The 19254-nt window shown below is 47.9% G+C and overlaps 1 protein-coding gene across 9 annotated transcripts in view; it reads left to right on the top strand.

The window, feature by feature from the left end:
• Nucleotides 1–19254, top strand: part of MAPKAP1 (MAPK associated protein 1) — a 259514-nt gene that overhangs the window by 224870 nt on the left and 15390 nt on the right. For 8 of the 9 annotated variants that reach the window (XM_017350085.3, XM_017350084.3, XM_002720432.5 and 5 more), the window contains one exon: nt 5208–5345. The exons of the other annotated variant lie outside the window; for it this stretch is intronic. In XM_017350085.3, the coding sequence (XP_017205574.1) occupies nt 5208–5345 (138 nt within the window). The remainder of the gene's footprint in view (nt 1–5207; nt 5346–19254) is intronic. 9 annotated transcript variants of the gene reach the window in all.

The following is a 19254-nucleotide window of genomic DNA, read 5'->3' as shown; positions in this document are numbered from 1 at the left end:
TGGGCCAGGCCTGAGTCAGGAGCCAGGAACTCTGTCCAGGTCTTCCACCTGGCGACAGGGGCCCAAGCACTTGAGCCATCATCCTCTGCCTCCCAGCATGCATCAGCAGGAAGCTGGATCATAAATAGAATAATCTGAACGTGAACTGACACTCCGATATGAGATACGGGTGTCATAGCAGTGCCACAACACCTGCCCCAAGAAATGTAATCTTAATAAAAGCCCACTGCCTTTATTTCCTTGGGAATACATTTTATAACATGAAATAGTTAAAGTAGTTCCTAAGTGACTCTTAAAGGAATGCCCCTTTGTGTAAAGTTGAGTAACTTTACAAAAAACTTTAGCCAAGGAAATCAAAACTACTCGAGGTCAAAAACAAGAGTGGGCTGTTGCCGCCGCTCACTAGGCTAATCCTCTGCCTTGCGGCGCCGGCACACCGGGTTCTAGTCCTGGTCGGGGCACCGGATTCTGTCCCGGTTGCCCCTCTTCCAGGCCAGCTCTCTGCTGTGGCCAGGGAGTACAGTGGAGGATGGTCCAAGTACTTGGGCCCTGCACCCCATGGGAGACCAGGATAAGTACCTGGCTCCTGCCATCGGATCAGTGCGGTGCGCCGGTCGCAGCACGCCGGCCGTGGCAGCCATTGGAGGGTGAACCAATGGCAAAGGAAGACCTTTCTCTCTGTCTCTCTCTCTCACTGTCCACTCTGCCTGTCAAAAGATTTAAAAAAAAAAAAAAAAAAAAAAAAACCAAGAGTACTGGGGCCAGCATTGTTGCCCAACAGGTTAAGCTACCACTTGACACCAGCATCCCGAATCGGAGTGCTGGTTTGAGTCCCAGCTACTCCGCTTCTGCTCCAGCTTCCTGCTAATGCGCCTGAGAAGGCAGTGGAGATGGGCCTCTGCCACCCATGTGGGAGACCAGGGTGGAGTTCCCGGCTCCTGGCTTCAGCCTGGCCCAGCCCTGGCCGTTGCAGCCATTTGGGGAGTGGATCAGCGGATGGAAATCCCCCCTGCCCTGTCGTTCTCTTTGCCTCCTCCTCTCTCCCTTCCTCCTTCTCTCCCTCCTCCCCTCCCTCTACTTTTCAAATAAATAAGTAGATCTTTTTAAAAAACAACACTGGTTGGATTTCATGCCTCAGTCTGCCATGTATGAACAGAAACAGACAAGTGCATTTATTGGCATGTTTGCACGTTTATTCTTGAAGAATGACGATTCCTTCAGCGGAGTTCGTCTTACCTCCTTGAGACGTGCAGAGCAGTGGGAACCCGACAACCCTGGGTTTGGAAAGTGGCTTTTCCACTCAAAAGCTCCCCGACCTTGGAGTAGCACCTTTCCCTCCTAGGCCAGGCTATACGGAACACCCAGCTCAGGTCCTGAGAGTTCAGATTCTGGATCCCAACTTGCCGGGTTCAGATCCCAGCTTTGCCACTGATGAGCTGGGAAATCCTGGGCAAGTTGTTCCACCTCCCTTTATTTCCGTGTCTTTGTCTGTGAAACAGCAGGGACCAGTGGCCAGGCTCACGAGGTTGCGGACTTGCTCCTGGGAAGTAGCTACCAGTTCCCGTCGGCTGTTGTGTTGCCGCTGTCGACCCTGAGTGGGGACGATGGGCAGCATGGCTGCGGGCTCTGCCGAGAAGGCTGCACCACGTGACTGCAGGCGCCAGCGCCTGCTGAAACAGGAGCAGCGGTGAGCCTGCTGGCATCGCGCCCGCGCTCTTTCCCTCAACCTCGACCCTGTGAAAATAGCCCACAGGGAACACGCGTTCTGCAGTCCTCATCTCGCAGTATCCGTGTCACCAGGGGACATCCATCCCCTCCCCTTGGCAGCTGAGAAGCAGCAGTGACAAGTGGGTCCCAGTCACGCTGCTCCCGCCAGCCGGCTTCCACAGCACACATCTCATCTCGGCGTTTGCCTGCCGTCTTTAACATGCTCAGCCCTATCACACCGCACCCCCAGCACCCTGTCCCTGGCCTGGGCTCCGTGTGCCACACCTGCTCCTTCTCCCAACCAGGGAGACCTAGGACTCCCCGGCAGGAGACAGAAGAGGTCTGTCTGTGGCCTGCGGCACCCTGCAGGCTGTTTTCAGCAGTGGGGCCTGGGTGCTCCGGAACTGAGCTGCTCCCGTGGGCTGCCTCAGGCCCTCCCCAACTGGTAGCAGAAGGTGATGCGTGTCCAGCAGGAACAAGAAGGGTCCTGCGGGGCCGCGGGCTCTGCTTTAAAGAGCTGAGACTCACGCACCTCTCTGGGTGAGATTATTTAATGTATGAAAGGATTTTCTTCCATCAGGAAAGCTTCCCCTACAGGTTCCTTTAAATAGTGACTCCTCTAGGCAGGCAAGTGTTTTACAGATCATTAACTACTTGACTGAAAGCCTACAGGGCAGAGAAACTTAAACCTGAAGTGTTGGGAGCCCCTGCCAATTACAGATCAATCCAAAATGAAGATAAAGGATCTCCGGGACTAGAAGTCGGTAGGAAAATGTGATTCAAGTCAGAAAAAAATCTGATTTACACACAACTTTTTGGAACACACCACTTGTTTAAATGGTGTTCCACCTGTCTGCCCATCTTGAACCTACTGCAGCCATCTTCCACGTCTTCATCCCAAGCCCCAGTCTTAGGGTTCCCCTCTGTGAACAGCGCCTGCACCGTCTCCCCAGGAAAGGGCGTCATTGGGAAAATGTTCTTGTGGCTGTGCAGAGCTTAGGCGACTGATGCCAAGATACAGCCCGTAATGGATGAACTGTACTGTAACAATTTGCAGATAAAAATAATAGAAGTTAAAGTGTACTTTACATGATAAAAGAAAGATGAAAGAGGACGAGAGTCTGTTACATCTGAGATGGTTACGAAAGTCCTGCTTTGTGAGTAGGCTCTGTTGAAAAGATTGATGCAATGGGGAGTGACCTTGGCTTGGAGCAGGAGCTGGTGATGTATGTATGAGCATCCCTCTGCTAAATGGACCCAGATTTGTAGCACTAATATACATGGGAGCCCAGAACCAAACTCAGTATGGCAATAAATCAACAGCCACTTTGGGTGTCATTTCTGGTTTATATTCCACTATTGTTCTATCACTTTAATTCATGTCACTATCATCTTTTCATCTGGAACAGTTTTATATAATTTTCCAGTGGAGTTACCTGACAAATCCTATCAAATTAACAAGGTACATTAACAATATTGACTGACTACGGCTTTAGGAGTTGCAGGGCCATAGAACAAAATTTTAAAACCGTGTCTCTGGTGATGATTTTTTTTCCCCTCTCCTTCTGAGAACGGAATGCGGGGCAGGGTTTATTTCCACATGAGAGATATGCACATTTATTTTGCTCTGTTCATTTTGACTTTTATAAATGTCAAAATAAGAAGCAGAATAAGGAACACACACACACACACACACACACACGCCACTAACAACCATGGCTTAAGTACTTTCCTTCTTTCCGGCAACTATGGAAGTGTCCAGATCTTTAACAATTAATGACCAAATTGGAGGCAAGAGTGTAAGTGGGTGGTCATAATCTATTTGAAGTGAAATGTAATAAAATCGATCGCCAGCAACATTCTTGCCCTCCTGAAATCATCTAGACCTGGGATGTAGAGTCACTCAGACTTGGGACATTGTACCTAATTGAAATATGATGTTCCTGGAAAATATCTGACGACAAGACCCAGTGTCTGATTAATTAGAAAATACCAGTTGTTCATCTTTACCAAAGACCACACAGTCACAGCCGGGGCTAAGCAACCATCACTGCTTTGTCTCCTGGAGACAGCGGAGGGCTCCCTCCTGTAGTCTGGCTCTGCAGTCTCCTGCCTTTGTCTAACTGGCACGGGGGCCTTGTCATAGAATACAATTGGAGTGTGTGGCACACGAACCCATCAGGATTCTGTTTGTGTGTGTTGTCTTTTAAGTTTCTTGTCAGCCTGTGATTTGTGTGTGTGTGTTGGTTTTAGGGCTTGGGGGGTTTTAATTGAGCCGTTTGTTTTATTTGCTGCTTCTTTCAGCTTGCTACATTTTCTCAAATTTTGTCCAGAGATTTCTAAGTGTGACCCGTAGGATGAGTTCTGTTAACTTTAGTTGTCTTTTCTGTTGCAGAATGTGCATTTGATTATCTTAATTATTTCCTATATGTTTACTTCATTTTGCTTTTTAATCCCTTTGACCCTGCCCTTTAAACTGTGGCCTAAAATTAATTACTTCTAAGATTCCATATGGGGCCCACTGTAGAAGGTATATTAAAGGCTTTTGTCTCACTTCATGAACAAATTCCTCAATTTTCAGTGAGTGAAGAAAAACCATGCATTTAGCCTCGGTCATGTGTGCCAGGTGGAGCGCGTGCGCCTCTGCCGTACTGGGAGAGCCTCTGCTGTGCGCTTCCGCGTGTACCCCAGGGGACACCTGCCGAGCCGGGTGTCACCTTTGTTCCCAGCCTTTGTACAGCGTGTTGCAGCTTCCAAGGCTCTGAAAGTGAGGCTGGAAGTGCCAGCATCTTGCGCTCTGGGTTCCTGTTCTAAGACCTTTGTTGCATGGAGCTCCCACCCGGTGCTGAGTCTCCCCCTAGCAGACAAGCATCGACCTCTCAGCCTGAAGCCAGGCTCCAAGACTTGAACTTGGAAGGCTGTGTGTAAAGAACATCCTCCTGTGACTTTGATCCTCCTGTGACTTCCTTTAAATGTAGCTTGGGTAATTATTTACTATCACGGAAGGAGAGACCAGGTTGTTTTTTTCCTGTTTTTAATGTGTAAAGCCTTCCTGGATCCGAGCCTCCCTGGTGGTCGCCTCGCTGTATAGGTGTAGGTAGTGTAACCGATTCATCTCTGCACCCCAGATCTTCCGGAGACAGGAACACTGATCAGCACTGTTTTAAATGACCTTGTGTTATAATTGATTCCATGACAGTATGGAGGTCAGGACAGTATGTGGGTGAATTCTGTGTTGTGTCTGTTCTATTGAAGAAGATGTGGCTCTTACTATCTGTCCACGGAGCTCAGAGTCGCCCCTCTTCCCACCCGAGAAACCAGACTGTGCCACTCCTCCATGCCGTTTGGAGGCTCCTTCTGTCTGTCTTTAAAAGCCTGTGGCACTCCCCAGAACCCCAAGAAAGAGCTCGTGTTATCCAATCTAGGATTTATAAAGCAGTTCGAATGATTATACTTTCTACTTCTCGTGGCTTCTTTTTGTGCTCCCCTCGGCCTTACAGGTATCTCTGGAGACAAAGTAGAGATAGACCCCGTTACGAACCAGAAGGCCAGCACTAAGTTTTGGATTAAGCAGAAACCCATCTCAATCGATTCTGACCTGCTCTGTGCCTGTGACCTTGCTGAAGAGAAAAGCCCCAGTGAGTAGTCCTTTTATTCATGTCTCCTTTCTCTCGTCCCCTCTCTTCCCCTCTGTGTGCTGGGTGCCAGCAGAATATATTGCCACCGTGTCCTTTTTTCCTTGGGTCTCTTTAATTCATTACCAGAAATTTCTTTTAATCAGACAGGATTGTATTACGGCGCCCAGAGCCTGACGTGAGCCTTCTTCCTAGTCGGTCCTCGCAGCCCAGCTCCTGACCTCAGCAGGCCCCGCCCTGGGGTCTGGGGGCACCAGGGCAGTTCCTGCTGGGAATTCGCACTCGCCAGCCCCGCATTTCACTTCGTGTTCCCCTCCCCTTCCCATGCGGGGTACTTGTCCAGCCGGACCTGGGCCTGCGTTCCCCACCAGATGGACGAAGCTGGGGGATTTCGCACGGCGCTGAAGGCTGGATTTAGATATCCATCATGACGGAGGTGTCAGCACCCCCACGTTATTGGCAGCTGCATGACCCACCAGCTCATAATTAAACTCCCGCCTGGTCCTGCAGGAGCGAGCGCTGCTGGGCTGGCGTTCCTCCGCCTAAATTATCAAAGTAGATCCGTCCGGTTGTATATTGTGGCATATTATATTTTTGCAGTTAAGTAATTGAGTATAGCGTTTAGATTAATCACTTAATCATTTTTAGGACTCCAGTCCTATCAAGGAGCAGAAAGGACACATCGATCACACGGAAATCCATCCACGGAGAAGGGTGTAAACCACACAGGGGCATAGTTGCCTGGAGAAGGCTGGCAGACAGAGGTTCTCCAACTCCAGGACTTGCAGCGCCACCTGCGGAGCCTGTTTAAAATGCGCTTGCGCGTGGCCCCTGCCCCAGTACATTCCAATTCAGTAATTTGCAGTATGGACTCAGTGTGGACTCTATGTTCCAGTGTCCACTAACTTTGAGAACAAATCTATTATAAGGAATTACATACTTAAACGAGGCAATAAGAAATGTGAAGACCAGCAAGTGTTTATAATAGATAATACTGACTAAACGGCCTCCCACGCACACCCAGAGCACTGAGCCCATGAGGGCTTACAGATAGGCATGTGCCTCAGGGCCCCACCTCTGGGCAGGTGTCTGATTTTTTGTGGGATCTGTGCGAGGCTACAGCTCGGCCAGTAGGGGGAACGTTGTAGGGCACAGGGAAAGGAGAAGGGCTGTGCTCACCCTCTTCCCACCACCCCCGCCCTCCCAGCGAGGCCACCAGCCGCAGGATGCCGGGTGAGAAGATCACCTGCTGCGCTGTGGGCCTGGCCCAAGACTGCTGAGCCCTCCACCCTGGGCTCAACCTCATCTTCCTAATCCCTCTCACTCCAGCCTACCCGCTGATAGAGATGTCACGCTGCTGGCATCTTCCTGTCCAAGAACGGAGGCGGCTTTGAAAAGGAACGCTCTGCAAACTCTTCATGTCTCTGAAAAGGAAGGCGCAGGGGTGAGCTGGAGTGGACAGGTCAGGGAGAGAAGCAGGCTCATACCACTGACGGTGCCAAGGAGGGCTGAGGTAGGGGCACCAAGAGTGCCGAGGAAACCCGCGGCCCAGTCAGGAGGAGGAGGAGAGCCCCAGCCAGGTCCCCGCGCACGGGGGACGCAGGGCAGGCAGGCCCTCCCCTCCTCCCCACCACGCCCCCCGTTTCAGTGGTGACAGTCTAGTAAGGGCCTGTTGTCTTATTTTCAGATGTTCCAGATGGTTCTCTGTGGGTCCTACAGGTTTCCTTCTGTCTTTGTGGCTTCACGATCTAGAAATTGTGGCATTTTCCTAAACGGGCTTGCTGTCCCTATAAAACATTTCTCACGGCCCTGTTCCCTATAGCTTTGCTTTCAGGCAGGTTTCTTGGAGTGCGAGTGTTCTTAGAGGACCTCAGGGCCATGTGTGGATGTCACTGTGGGTGTGGGACAGGATTGGGCATAAGGCCTCCCCTTCAAAGGAACTGTATGTTTTCCTTTCAGAGACACCGGATTTTGAAAGTCTGTTGATTGCAAAGGTCTTACTGCTTAAAAAAAAAGGAAAGACTTGCAAGTTACAGGCTTAGGGAATGAAATTCAGCTCCTGGGCGTAGCCTTCGCGGACGACGCCCAGCCGATGCTCTGGCCTTGTCGCCTGCAGTTTCCCACGCGGAGTCTGGCTCTGGTCTCGGTGAACAACATGCATTCTCGTGTTGCGTGCTCCTGCTCTTCCCACCTCCTGGCGTGCACCCTGCACCCTGCCCCTCCCTCTGGCTTACAGACATTTCCGCCTTCCCACACTCAGCCCCCGAACTTCAAACCCAGCTCCATGTGGGCCTCGCTCTGTTAACTGTGCCCCCCCCCCACACACACTGTATGAGGCATTTCAGAGAGCTCGTAGAGAAATGAAATTTTAAAATGAGTTTATTTTGATGTAAAAGAATTTGAAATCCATGCATAGTTGTTTGATAGTGTCCATTTTCCACAGCTTTTTGAAAACCCCTCATAGTTACTGTGTGGGGTGCCTCTCTCTGCGAAGCTGACGGGGGCTGCTTGCCTCTGTCTCCTCTGCCCTGGCCCAGGGCAGACAGAGCTGTCCTCAGTGGGTGTTGACTCGAGACTGAACCTCAGGGAGGCCAGCATTCAGGAACCCAGAGTCGTTTGACATAATTTATATTGTGGAGTGCCCAAACAAAAATGTATTAAGTGACCTGGATTGATGCTATGTGTTCATAGGATTTCCAGCATCTTCATCAAATTAATTCAGTGACTTAATCTTAAAAAGCTCATTCCCAGACCATCACCCAACCACAGAATTAATCCATGGGGTGGCGGCGTTTTCTTCCTTTCTCTCTCTCTCTTTCTTTTTTAAAGGATTAATGGTAACCCTTTTTATCTTTTGTGTCTGTTGAACCTTAGAAAAAAGTTATTTTAACAGCACTAAAGAAATGAAAGTCACTATATTTCATAAGTTTAGCCTGTGATTTTTATCAGCATAGTGATGTATGTTTGTAGCTGAGTTTACATCAAAAATTATTCTTAGGGCCTTCTTGAATGAATTATAGCAAAGAGAGAGAGTCTAGAAGTAGATAAGGTTTTTGATTTCTGCAATATATTTCCTTTTTCATGTTTTTATCTCTCATAACACAAGTGTCTTGCCAAAGACTGGAACGTGTGACCAACTAGAATAATTTAGCTGTGCAGACAGAGAAGACGTGTTATTAAACAGCCTTACAGAAAGACAGTAAGTGTTGGGAGGATAATGAAGTTGTCCCTAGTCTTACTTGAGACATGTTTGTCAGAATTTTGAACAGAAAAGAAACGGTTTTTAAAACCTTCGAATATGGCCAGTTTGCAGTGTTTATTGAGAAAGCCACTGTCAGACCATTAATTTGGTCGTCATAAGAAGCACAACTCAAGTTTAATTGATGCCATATCCCAAAAGTGTGTGAATAGCTGACTTGGCAGAGGGACTGGGCTTCAGGACGGCTGCGGGGAAACACATAATTACGATCTTGTGCACGCAGGAAGGCCCAGCCTCTGCTGCCGCACTCCATAAAGAGGCGCCGTGCTCGCTCGCCCCTGCCCGCCACTTCTCCCGCTCAGCCTCTCAGGCCCCGTCCTCAGAGGCAAGATTTATTGCTGTGTCCGTGAGTGTTTAAGGACCTGGAACTTAATGACTAAATAGATACATGCCTTTACAAAAAAATAAAAAGTACATAGAAATATGGACTCTTAAAAGAGTTCCTTGAGAAAAATCTGTGCCTCGCAAGCTCTGGAAAATTAGGACTAATTTCTGCCTTTCTAGATTTAAAAGAAGAAGAAGAAAAGCACACAGCCATTATTATTCAGATCAGTGAGTTCTCAGCCTGGCTTGCCTATCCTTAGGATACCTTTTGCTGTTTTTGACAGGTGTCACCAACCTCTAAAAGAAGTAATTTTAATTTTCATTGATCAAGTTTGTGTACAGCACATAGGAGAGGAAAATGTTTGCACGTCAGAAACTACCCTGGTTAGACTGCCTTGGAGAAGTAGTTGTCGACCCCTAGATGTGTCCAGCCCCCGGCTTCAATGCCAGGGGCTCTCTTTGTAGGGGCAAGCCTGGAATTCCGGCTCAGAAACAAAGCAGGGGACCTCGCGGTGAAGCGGGCACCAGACACAGCCCTGCCAGGTCTGGTTTCTTCAGAACCAGGTTGTGCAGGTTTAGAGTCTTTAAAGGAAGCAGCCTGTCATTAAGAAATCAGATTTAAACCTTAATAAAGTAGCTGTCGTCTTTATAACTGAAAAGAGCTCTGTATCTCAATTAGGTATAGAGAATATAAAATCTTAAGGAAGCAGCATAATAGAGGTAACCTGATTATGTTCTCTTGCAACAGTATAATTTAAAGGAAGTCAGATTCCGCTGATGCTTGTTATGTTGGGGGGGGCGGTGTTTTGTTTTCTTTTGTTTTGCCCACGACACTGTTTGGGTACAAGATAGGGCTGCGGGTTAACCACAACTGCAGGAGTCTGTTAAACCCTGGTGACTAGAACCTGCGGGATGCCTGAGATGAGATTTAGAGAAGACCATGACTTAAATTAGCTGGGGTTGTTGGTGACCTCCCACTTAAATGAATCTTTCTTTTCATAAGTACTTGACAAGATCCGTAAAGTAGTGTATTTAATTTACTAATTAAATTAAAGCTCCTGAATGATGATTTGTCCACATTGATTTAGCTTAAATAGAAAAGATCAGCATTGTTGTGATCTTCAGCAACCTTAATGGCCAAGCCAGTTAGACACAAAGGCCTCCTGTGCTTTATAGGTCAGGAGAACGTAGGTGAGCGCAGGCTGTAATTGAATTGCCTGCGCTGCACCCTGCAGTCGCACATTTCCTTTGCCTTCCCGTTCCATTGTTGCACTGGGGCTTAAGAGAACGTTAACGCGGTAATAGGCACAGGGCCTTCCCCATTATACGTCTTGCTATCGAGCGGTTCTGCATGACTAGTTAAAGAAGATGGCAAGAAGATTAATGAAAGCAAGGCTAATACAGAAGGGGGTACTTTTGCAGGACTTCTACCGAGGAGATATTAGAGCTGAACCAGAGCTTGGCTTTTTCTTTATCCTGTGACCTTTGAACCTGCCGTACTGTTGAGAGCTGCCAGGGAAGTCGACATTTTGATTGATGTTGGTACACGAGTCAGTCTTTCCCATTGAATTCCACATCTGCACGAAAATAGCTTTTCCAGCAGAATTCATACTGGCTAGAAGTGATAGCCAAATTGATGGCTGAAATGCTTTTATGTAGTTTTCATTTAAACCTAAAGGTATGTGATGGTTTAATTCAGTATCCAGTTTTCATAGATTATACGTATTCACTTATATGTTCTAATGGCCTCATCAACCCATGATGAAAGACCAGTATTAAGAACGCTCAAAGGATCGCAAACAGAGCTCCAAGCAGGCTTTATGGGGAAGTAAAACCCTTCACCACCCTTAGAAAAACCAGTCTGAGGACCCAAGGAAACTGACTCTGAGATTTGTATAAATAAAGCAAACCATCCGGCTGTTGTTGAAAAGCTAGATATGGGGAAGGCTGAAACCTCGCCTCTTCAGCCCACCTGAACCCCAGCTCGGAGGCTCTCCTGCCCTACCAGCCGGGCGCCCGACCTTGTCCTTGGGACGCTAACGCTCCTGGAGAGTACTGTGGCGAGCCCTGTGCAAATGCAAAGCTCTTCCCTGCTGTCACTCACTCGGTGTCAGCTTGTTTGTGGACCTGCAGGCCTCGCACAGGTGTGTGGCTGTGTGTGCACCCCCACCCCGTCCAACAAAGCAGAAGGACTCGGGTCTGTTGCTAAAGTCCCCTGGGTACACCCGCCCCGCACACTGAATCCTCTGACCACCCGAGTTGTTTTCTCCCTTTGATAAGAGTAGTTCTAGCAAAAAATATTCTCTCTCTCCCCCTCCATATCTGCCTCTTCCTCTCTTCTTTTTTCCCCTCTCTCCCTCTCTGACATGACAGGCATTCCAGCTCTTAATGGAGGAGGTGCCCAGAAATTTGTTGTACTCCTTAGATTTTCCCGAGAACATGAGGTTAACCCCACAGGATGAATGAGCCATGGCTCTGAGGCAGGTGGGTATGAGTTCATGGCCGTGGTGGCGCACTGTAGGCCCTGTATGTATACACCAATGGACTTGTCACACAGGAGGGTCCAGCCGACTCCCAGGGGCTGTGGGCACTCCAGACGTTAGGTAGGCGAGCTGTGTTCTGTTTTTATTCTCTGACAAGGACTTATTTCTTAAGTTCCAGATCAAATACGGTAAGTACTGCCTGATTACAGAACACAGCCGATTCTAACATATTAAATGCCCCAGTTATTGAATTGCCTCTTCATAAGAGGACTCCTGAGCACAATCAGGAGCAGGCAGTGCCTCATCCTTTAACAGATATGTTTCCTAGCCCTATTAAAGGGGTCTTCATCTATCCTGTCAAAGGGAGTCTGCTGGGGTTTTTTAGTTTAATTACACTATCCAATTAAAACTCCTTGCTGCATTTGGATGCGCCTCTCCTTGGGCCTGAGTGGATACGACATTTACAAGGTTCTCCTTTCAAGCAGACAATAGTGTGATTGATGAGGTGCACGTTCAGTGGGGGAGGCGAGTGCCTGTGGAAGCGCTGCTTAGTGCATTTTGATTTATTTATCATCTCCCTCCAAAACAAGGGAGCTGCCGGGAGATGGGTGTGGGCAACCAGGGGACCCCCTCAGTTCCTCCACGTGTGTGGGAGGGAAAGGCCTGGAGTGTGCCCGGGGTCCAGGTGGAGGAAAGCTGTAAACAGGGGCAGCCGCCACCATCTAACGCCAGGCTCCGCTCTTGGCTTCTCTGATGCAGCTTGGTTTCCAGTAACATCGGGCTGTGGTCTGTGACATACACAGGCACCGCTCTGTTGCAGGACACAGCTTGCTGGAGTTGGATAGCATGGAACAGGCCCCTGAGAATTCAGCCAGCCCCACCACACATCCCACTGATGCACTGGTCACCCCCGGCTGACGCCTGGCGTTTGCACCGGGCATATTGTGCTCCCAGTTGCGTCCTCCAGAAACCCAGCAGCCTGTGATGTCGTCAGTGCTGATGGCTCTGGAACTCCACCTGTGCGTCCTGAGCCTGGCAGAGCGCTGCTGGAGGTTGGAGTCAGCCAAGCGAAGTTGTGGCTCCTGAACACGAGATGTGGAGGCACAGTGGAAGGCCTCTCAAGGCTGTGGTGACAAGGCAGACCCAACGTCTTGTCTTGAAACTACTGTTGCCATTTCCCCTCAGCGCGTGATAGATGGGACCAACGTGCTTGTCTCTGTAGCTGCTGGGAGGGCCGTGTATCGGCGCCGTGGTGTCTGCCAGGGTCAGCACTGTGAATTTAGGAGAGGGAGCTCCTGCTGTGAGCCCCCGACAGGCGATAAGAACGCTCCTCCGCTGCTCACTATCAGGCCCTACTGTTGCTCGAGGTGCCTTTGGGGGCGTGTTTGCATAATGTAAAGGATGTCTTTGAGGAAAGCAGCCTTGCTGGGATACTCAGTGAGTTTTCTTACATTATCGGTAAATTTAGACTTATCAATAAATAATGAAGAATTGCTTATGTTGATTAGAATACTGATGTCAGGTAGAAAACATTTTTAGGATATTGCCCTTTTTAAAAATATTTATTTATTTTTTTGAAAAGCAGAGGTATGGGGCCGGCCCTGCAGCAAAGTAGGTTGATCCTCCGCCTGCAGCGCCAGCATCCCATATGGACACCGGTTCTAGTCCCAGCTGCTCCTCTTCTAATCCAGCTCTCTGTTGTGGCCTGGGAAAGCAGTAGAAGATGGCCCAAGTGCTTGGGCCCCTGCACCTGTGCGGGAGACCGGGAGGAAGCTCCTGGCTCCTGGCTTCAAATCGGCGCAGCTCCAGTTGTGGTCGTTGCAGCCATCTGGGGAGTGAACCAGCAGAAGGAGGACCTTTCTCTCTCTCTCTCTCCCTCTCACGGTAATTCTGCCTTTCAAATAAATAAATAAATAAAAATCTAAAAAAGAAAAGCAGAGATAGAGAGAGAGAGAAAGGGAGAGACAGCGATCTTCCAGCTGCTGGTTCACTCCCTGGTTAGACACAGCGGCCAGGACTGGGCCAAGCCGAAGCCAGGAGCCACGAGCTTCATCCAGGTCTCCCACATGGGTGCAGGAGCCCTCTTCTGCTGCCTACTAGGAGCATTACCAGAGGGCTGGATTGGAAGTGGAGCAGCCAGGACTCAAACCAGTGCCCACATAGGATGCCAGCGCTGCTTCTTAACCAGCTAGCCCACAGCGCTGGCCCCTCAACTTTTTTTTTTTTTTTTTTGAAAGACATTTGTTTATTTGACAGGCAAAGTGACAGAAAATGAGGGAGAGAGAGAGAGAGATCTTCCATCTGCTGACTCATTCTGCAAATGGCTGCAAGGCCAAAACCAGGATCCCAAAACTCCATCCTGGTCTCCCAAGTGGGTGGCAGGGACCCAAGCCATTGGGCCATCATCTGCTGCTTTCCCAGGTACAGTAGCAGGGAGCTGGATCAGAAACAGAGCTGTGGGGACTTGCTCTCATATAGGATGCCATCACTGATCCCTAGGGTATCAACTTTTTTCCCCCCTGGGAGAAGCCTTCTTGGTATTAAGTTTTTACTTAATTGTTGACTTGGGCCTTATGGACCCATAATAACAAAACAGTTATCTAGGTATAATAAAAATTTGCATACATTTGCATTTTCATAGATTTTGATTACCATCTCCTCAAATTCCTTCTTCTTGATGGTAACATCAGAAGAGATCCTAATTGAGAAGAGAATAAAGGCAGGAGCTGTTCCCTACTGAAAAGCTCTGTGTGAACGCTTTCTCAGTTGGAGAAATGATGGAGAAAGTCTTTTTCCTTGCCTCCTGCCAAGTTCCAAATTGTATTTTCATAATAAATAAATGTGGTGCTTAGATTTTAAGTTATTCTTATAGACATGGAAAAACCAAGCCACGTTTTCATTAAAGTCCAAATGTGTATGGCTTACAAGGGTCCCATCTGCAACTTCCAGACACAGGGTAACTGCTGCCAGTCTATCATAAAGGACTAGGAAACTGTTTCAGACATTGGGAAACAGGACAGGACTATGGCCTCTGAGAGAAAGGACACAAATGAAGTGAACCCATCACCAGCCTTCCTCCAGGGTGACCCAAGGAGGGCATAAGAGTCTGAGCTGGGAGACAGGCAAGAGTTGTAGGTGGCTGATGCCACAGAAATTCGCAGGACAGAGTATGGATAGGAAGGATCTACACTAAGAAAGAACCCTAGATAGAGCCCTGTCTGTCTTTCACCATGTATTCAGCTGTGCATGTCCATGGTGGAACCTTATAGGCAACTCAGAGAAAACTGGGGAGCTGTAAGCTGGAGCTCTGGCCAGGCAGAGGGCGTGCGGGGTCTCTGTCGTGACTCCAGAACGGCTGTGCCCTAGGAGCAGGGCTAAATTAGCCGCCAGTTAAAGACTCCTCTGCTCCTTCCCAAGCAGAGCTTCTAAGGCAATCTTGAAGGGATCAAACTGATCCACAGTGAGTTAGTTGCCTGGCAAATGAAGAGCTGAATATTTTCTGAAGGAAGACAGCACAGTGCAGATACTCCAACATGCAATATTCATGGTGTCCAGCACTCAGTCAAAAACTAGGCATGCTAAGAAGCAGGAAAATCTGCCATATAAATCGATCAAGTGGCGCGTGTGATGGAATTAACAGACAGGTGCTTGAAAATAGCTGTTATAAATGTGTTCTAGGGGACCGGCTCTGTGGCGTAGCAGATAAAGCTCGCCACCTGCGATGCTGGCATCCCATACAGGTGCTGGTTTGAGTCCCTGCTGCTTCCACTTCCAATCCAGCTTGCTGCTAATGTGCCTGGGAAAGCATCAGAGGATGGCCCAAGTGTGTGGGCCCCTGTACCCATGTGGAAGACTCGAAAGAAGCTCCTAGCTTCTGGGTTCAGACCAGTCAGTTCTAGCCATTGTGCTTATCTGGGGAATGAACCAGAGTGTGTGTGTCTGTCTGTCTGTCTCTCAGGGTCAGGCATTGTGGTACAGTGGGATAACCTGTTGGGATACCCACATCCCAAATTACCCCAAAACTTAGTTGCTTAAAGCACAGTAACACTTTCTGTCTTACTGTTGGGTAGGACAAGAATCTAACACAGGAACCGGCACTGTGGCACAGCAGGTAAAGCCTCCACCTGCAGGGCCAGCATCCCATACGGGCGCTGGTTTGAGTCCTAGCCGCTCCATTTCCGATCCAGCTCTCTGTTATGGCCTGGGAAAGCAGTGGAAGATGGCCCAAGTGCTTAGGCCCCTGCACTCGCATGGAGACCGGGAGGAGGCTCCTGGCTCCTAGTTTCAGATGGGCCCAGCTCCGGCCATTGCAGCCATTTGGGGCATGAACCAGCAGATGAGAGAGACTCTCTCTCTGTCTCTGCCTTTGCTGCTCTGTAACTCTGCCTTTCAAATAAATAAATAAGTCTTAAAAAAAAAAAAAAAGTCCCATACAGCTTAGCTGGGCTTTCTGGATCAGAGACTCTCATAGGCTGCAGTCTGGATGTCAGCCAGGGCCTCAGTCATCTCCAAGTTCAATCTCAGGATAGCGGTTGACTCGCCAGGGAGAGAGTGCTAACAGGGAGGACGTCACAGTGTTGTAACCTGATCTCAGAAATGACATCCAAGACCTTTCACTGTGTTATTAGAAGCAAGACACTGGGTCCAACCCACAAGCAAGACAAGCCTTTGAAAATCAGGAGCTGGGATCTTATTTTTTCCACAGGCAAAGTGGACAGTGAGAGAAACAGAGAGAAAGGTCTTCCTCTTCCAGTGGTTCACCCCCCAGTGGCCGCTGCGGCCAGCGCGCTGTGGCCGGCACACCGCGCTAATCCAAAGCCAGGAGCCAGGTGCTTCTCCTGGTCTCCCATGCGGGTGCAGGGCCCAAGGACCTGGGCCATCCTCCACTGCCTCCCCGAGCCACAGCAGAGAGCTGGACTGGAAGAGGAGCAACTGGGACAGAATCCGCCGCCCTGACCAGGACTAGAACCTGGTGTGCTGGCGCCTCAGGCAGAGGATTAGCCTATTGAGCGTGGCGCCAGCCAGGAGCTGGGATCTTTAGCAGCCGTTTCAGAATCTGCTCCCACAACCAGTGGGACCTCTAGGACTTAACAGTAGAAACTGTTCATTCTAAGATCAATCCCATTCATAATAACTACAAAATTAAATACCCAAATAAATTTAACCAAGGCCATCAGAGATCTCTGCAATGAGAATTACAAAATATCAAAGAAAGACATAGAAGAAGACACAAGAAAATGAAAAAATCTCCCATGTTCATGGATTGGGAGAATCATCAAAATGTCCACATTGCCGAAAGCAATTTACAACGCAATACCAATCAAAATACCAAGGACATTCTTCTCAGATACAGCAAAAACAATGCTGAAATTCATATGGAAACACAGGAGACCCTGAATAGCCAAAGCAGTCTTATAAAACAAAAAGCCGGAGGCATCACAATACCAGATTTCAAGACAAACTACAGGGCAATTGTAATCAAAACTGCCTGGTACTTGCACAGAAACAGGTGGATAGACTAATGGAACAGAATAGAAACTCCAGAAATCAATCCACATATCTACACCCAACTTATCTTTGACCAAGGAGTTAAAATCAGTCCCTGGAGCAAGGACGTCTCTTCAACAAATGGTGCTGGGAAGACTGGATCTCCACATGCAGAAGTATGAAGCAAAACTCCTACCTTACACAAAAATCCACTCAACATGGATTAAAGACCTAAATCTATGGCCTGATATCATCAAACTATTGGAGAACACTGGGGAAACTCTGCAAGACATTGGCATAGCAAAGAGTTCTTGGAAAAGACCCCAGAGACACAGGCAATCAAAGCCAAAATTGACAAATGGGATTACATCAAATTGAGAAACTTCTGCACTGCAAAAGAAGCACTCAGCAAAGTGAAGAGGCAACTGACAGAATGGGCGAAATTATTTGCAAATTATGCAACTGATAAAGGATTAACATCCAGAATATTTAAAGAGCTCAAGAAACTCAACAATTACAAAACAAACAACCCTGTTAAGAAATGGACAAAGGACTTAACAGGCAAATCCTGTCATTTGCAATAAAATAGATACAACTGGAAAACATTGTACTTAATGAAATAAGCCAGTCCCAATAGGACAAATACCTAAAAGGTTATCTATAGAAGTGAAATTGACACTTTGAGATGTGATAACTTTCAACATCCCTTGTCTTGACGGTTGAGGGACATTTTTTTTTTTCATGCTATTTGTTGAACTATTTACTTAGTATAGGGTTAATCTTATTTGTATAAAGTTAATCGAAAATAGATCTTTGGCCGGCGCCGCAGCTCAATAGGCTAATCCTCCGCCTGAGGCGCCGGCACACCAGGTTCTAGTCCCGGTCGGGGCTCCGGATTCTGTCCCGGTTGCTCCTCTGCTGTGGCCTTGGAGTGCAGTGGAGGATGGCCCAAGTCCTTGGGCCCTGCACCTGCATGGGAGACCAGGAGAAGCACCTGGCTCCTGGCTTTGGATCAGCGCGGTGCGCTGGCTGCAGCACACTGGCCACAGTAGCCATTGGGGTGTGAACCAGCGGAAAAAGGAAGACCTTTCTCTCTGTCTCTCACTGTCCACTCTGCCTGTCAAAAAAAAAAAAAAAAAGAGAGAGAGAGAGAGAGAGAAAGAAAGAAAATAGTAAAAAATAAGAATGGGAAGAGGAGAGGGAGGAGGAAGGAGGATGGGAGTGTGGTAAGAAGAATCACTATGTTCCTAAATTTGTATTTATGAAATGCTGGAAGTTTGTTTATCTTAAATAAAAGATTTCTGGCAAAAAAAAAATTTTTAAAAAGAAACTGTTCAGACTGATGCACAGAGAAAATATGGGTGAAAATAGTATATCCTGTGTAGTGTACTATCAAGTGTTCTAACATTTGTGTAATTGCAGTCTTGGTGATGGAGAGAAGAAAATGTCAGATAGGATTAAGAATATTAAGCCACCAGTCTTGGAAGCCCAACAAAGGCTAGTCAGGGTAAGTGTAAAGAATATTACATCAAGGCAGATCGTAATCAGACCACTGAGAACCAACAATAAAGAGAAAAATCTTAAATGCAGCTAAAAAAAGATGGGTCATATGGAGTAAAAAGAATGATAGCTGACTTCTCATCAGAAATAATGCAATCCAGAAAGCGATGGAATGACACCTCTAAAGCGTGAAAAGAAAATCCGTCAACCTGGAATTCTATATGCAGTGAAGATGTCCTTCAGAAAGGAAGGTGAATAAAGACAGTTCAGAACATCAAAAGATGAAAGACTTTGTTGCCACTAAGCCTGGACTACAGGAAATGTTAAAGACTGGAGGGGAAAACACCCATTGAACACACAGATCTACACACAAAAATTAAGAATACTTGCCGCGTCACTGCTGCCAACTATACAGAATGAACCAAGAGAAGTAAAGGCGACCCCAGCTCTCCCCTCAGTGCCTCTGGTTGTATGAGGCATCCTTGTTCTAACTCAGCCTCCCACAGAGGACTTGCACATTCGAGCTTGTCACAACCAAATCCCCTCCAAGGTGGAAATTTCCAGATATAGATCATCTCTCTAAAAGCTGAATAATCTCAAATACTGAAGTTGAGTCTAATATGGTTAGTAAGATGCCATGTGGTATTTTGTTAACATACACATGAATATTCAAAAAGTCTCCACAAACCATTGTTATTAATTTCCAGGAGCTGGCTCTGTGGCATAGCGGGGAAGGCCACCTCCTGTGGTGCTAACATCCTATGTGGGCACCAGTTTAAGTCTCTGCTGCTCCACTTCCAATCCAGCTCCCTGCTGATGTGCCTGAGAAAACATCAGAGGATGGTCCAAGTGCTTGGGC

The sequence above is a fragment of the Oryctolagus cuniculus genome, chromosome 1 (genome assembly GCF_964237555.1).
Source record: "Oryctolagus cuniculus chromosome 1, mOryCun1.1, whole genome shotgun sequence".
NCBI lineage: Eukaryota > Metazoa > Chordata > Mammalia > Lagomorpha > Leporidae > Oryctolagus > Oryctolagus cuniculus.
This window is presented reverse-complemented; position numbering and strand designations above follow the sequence as displayed.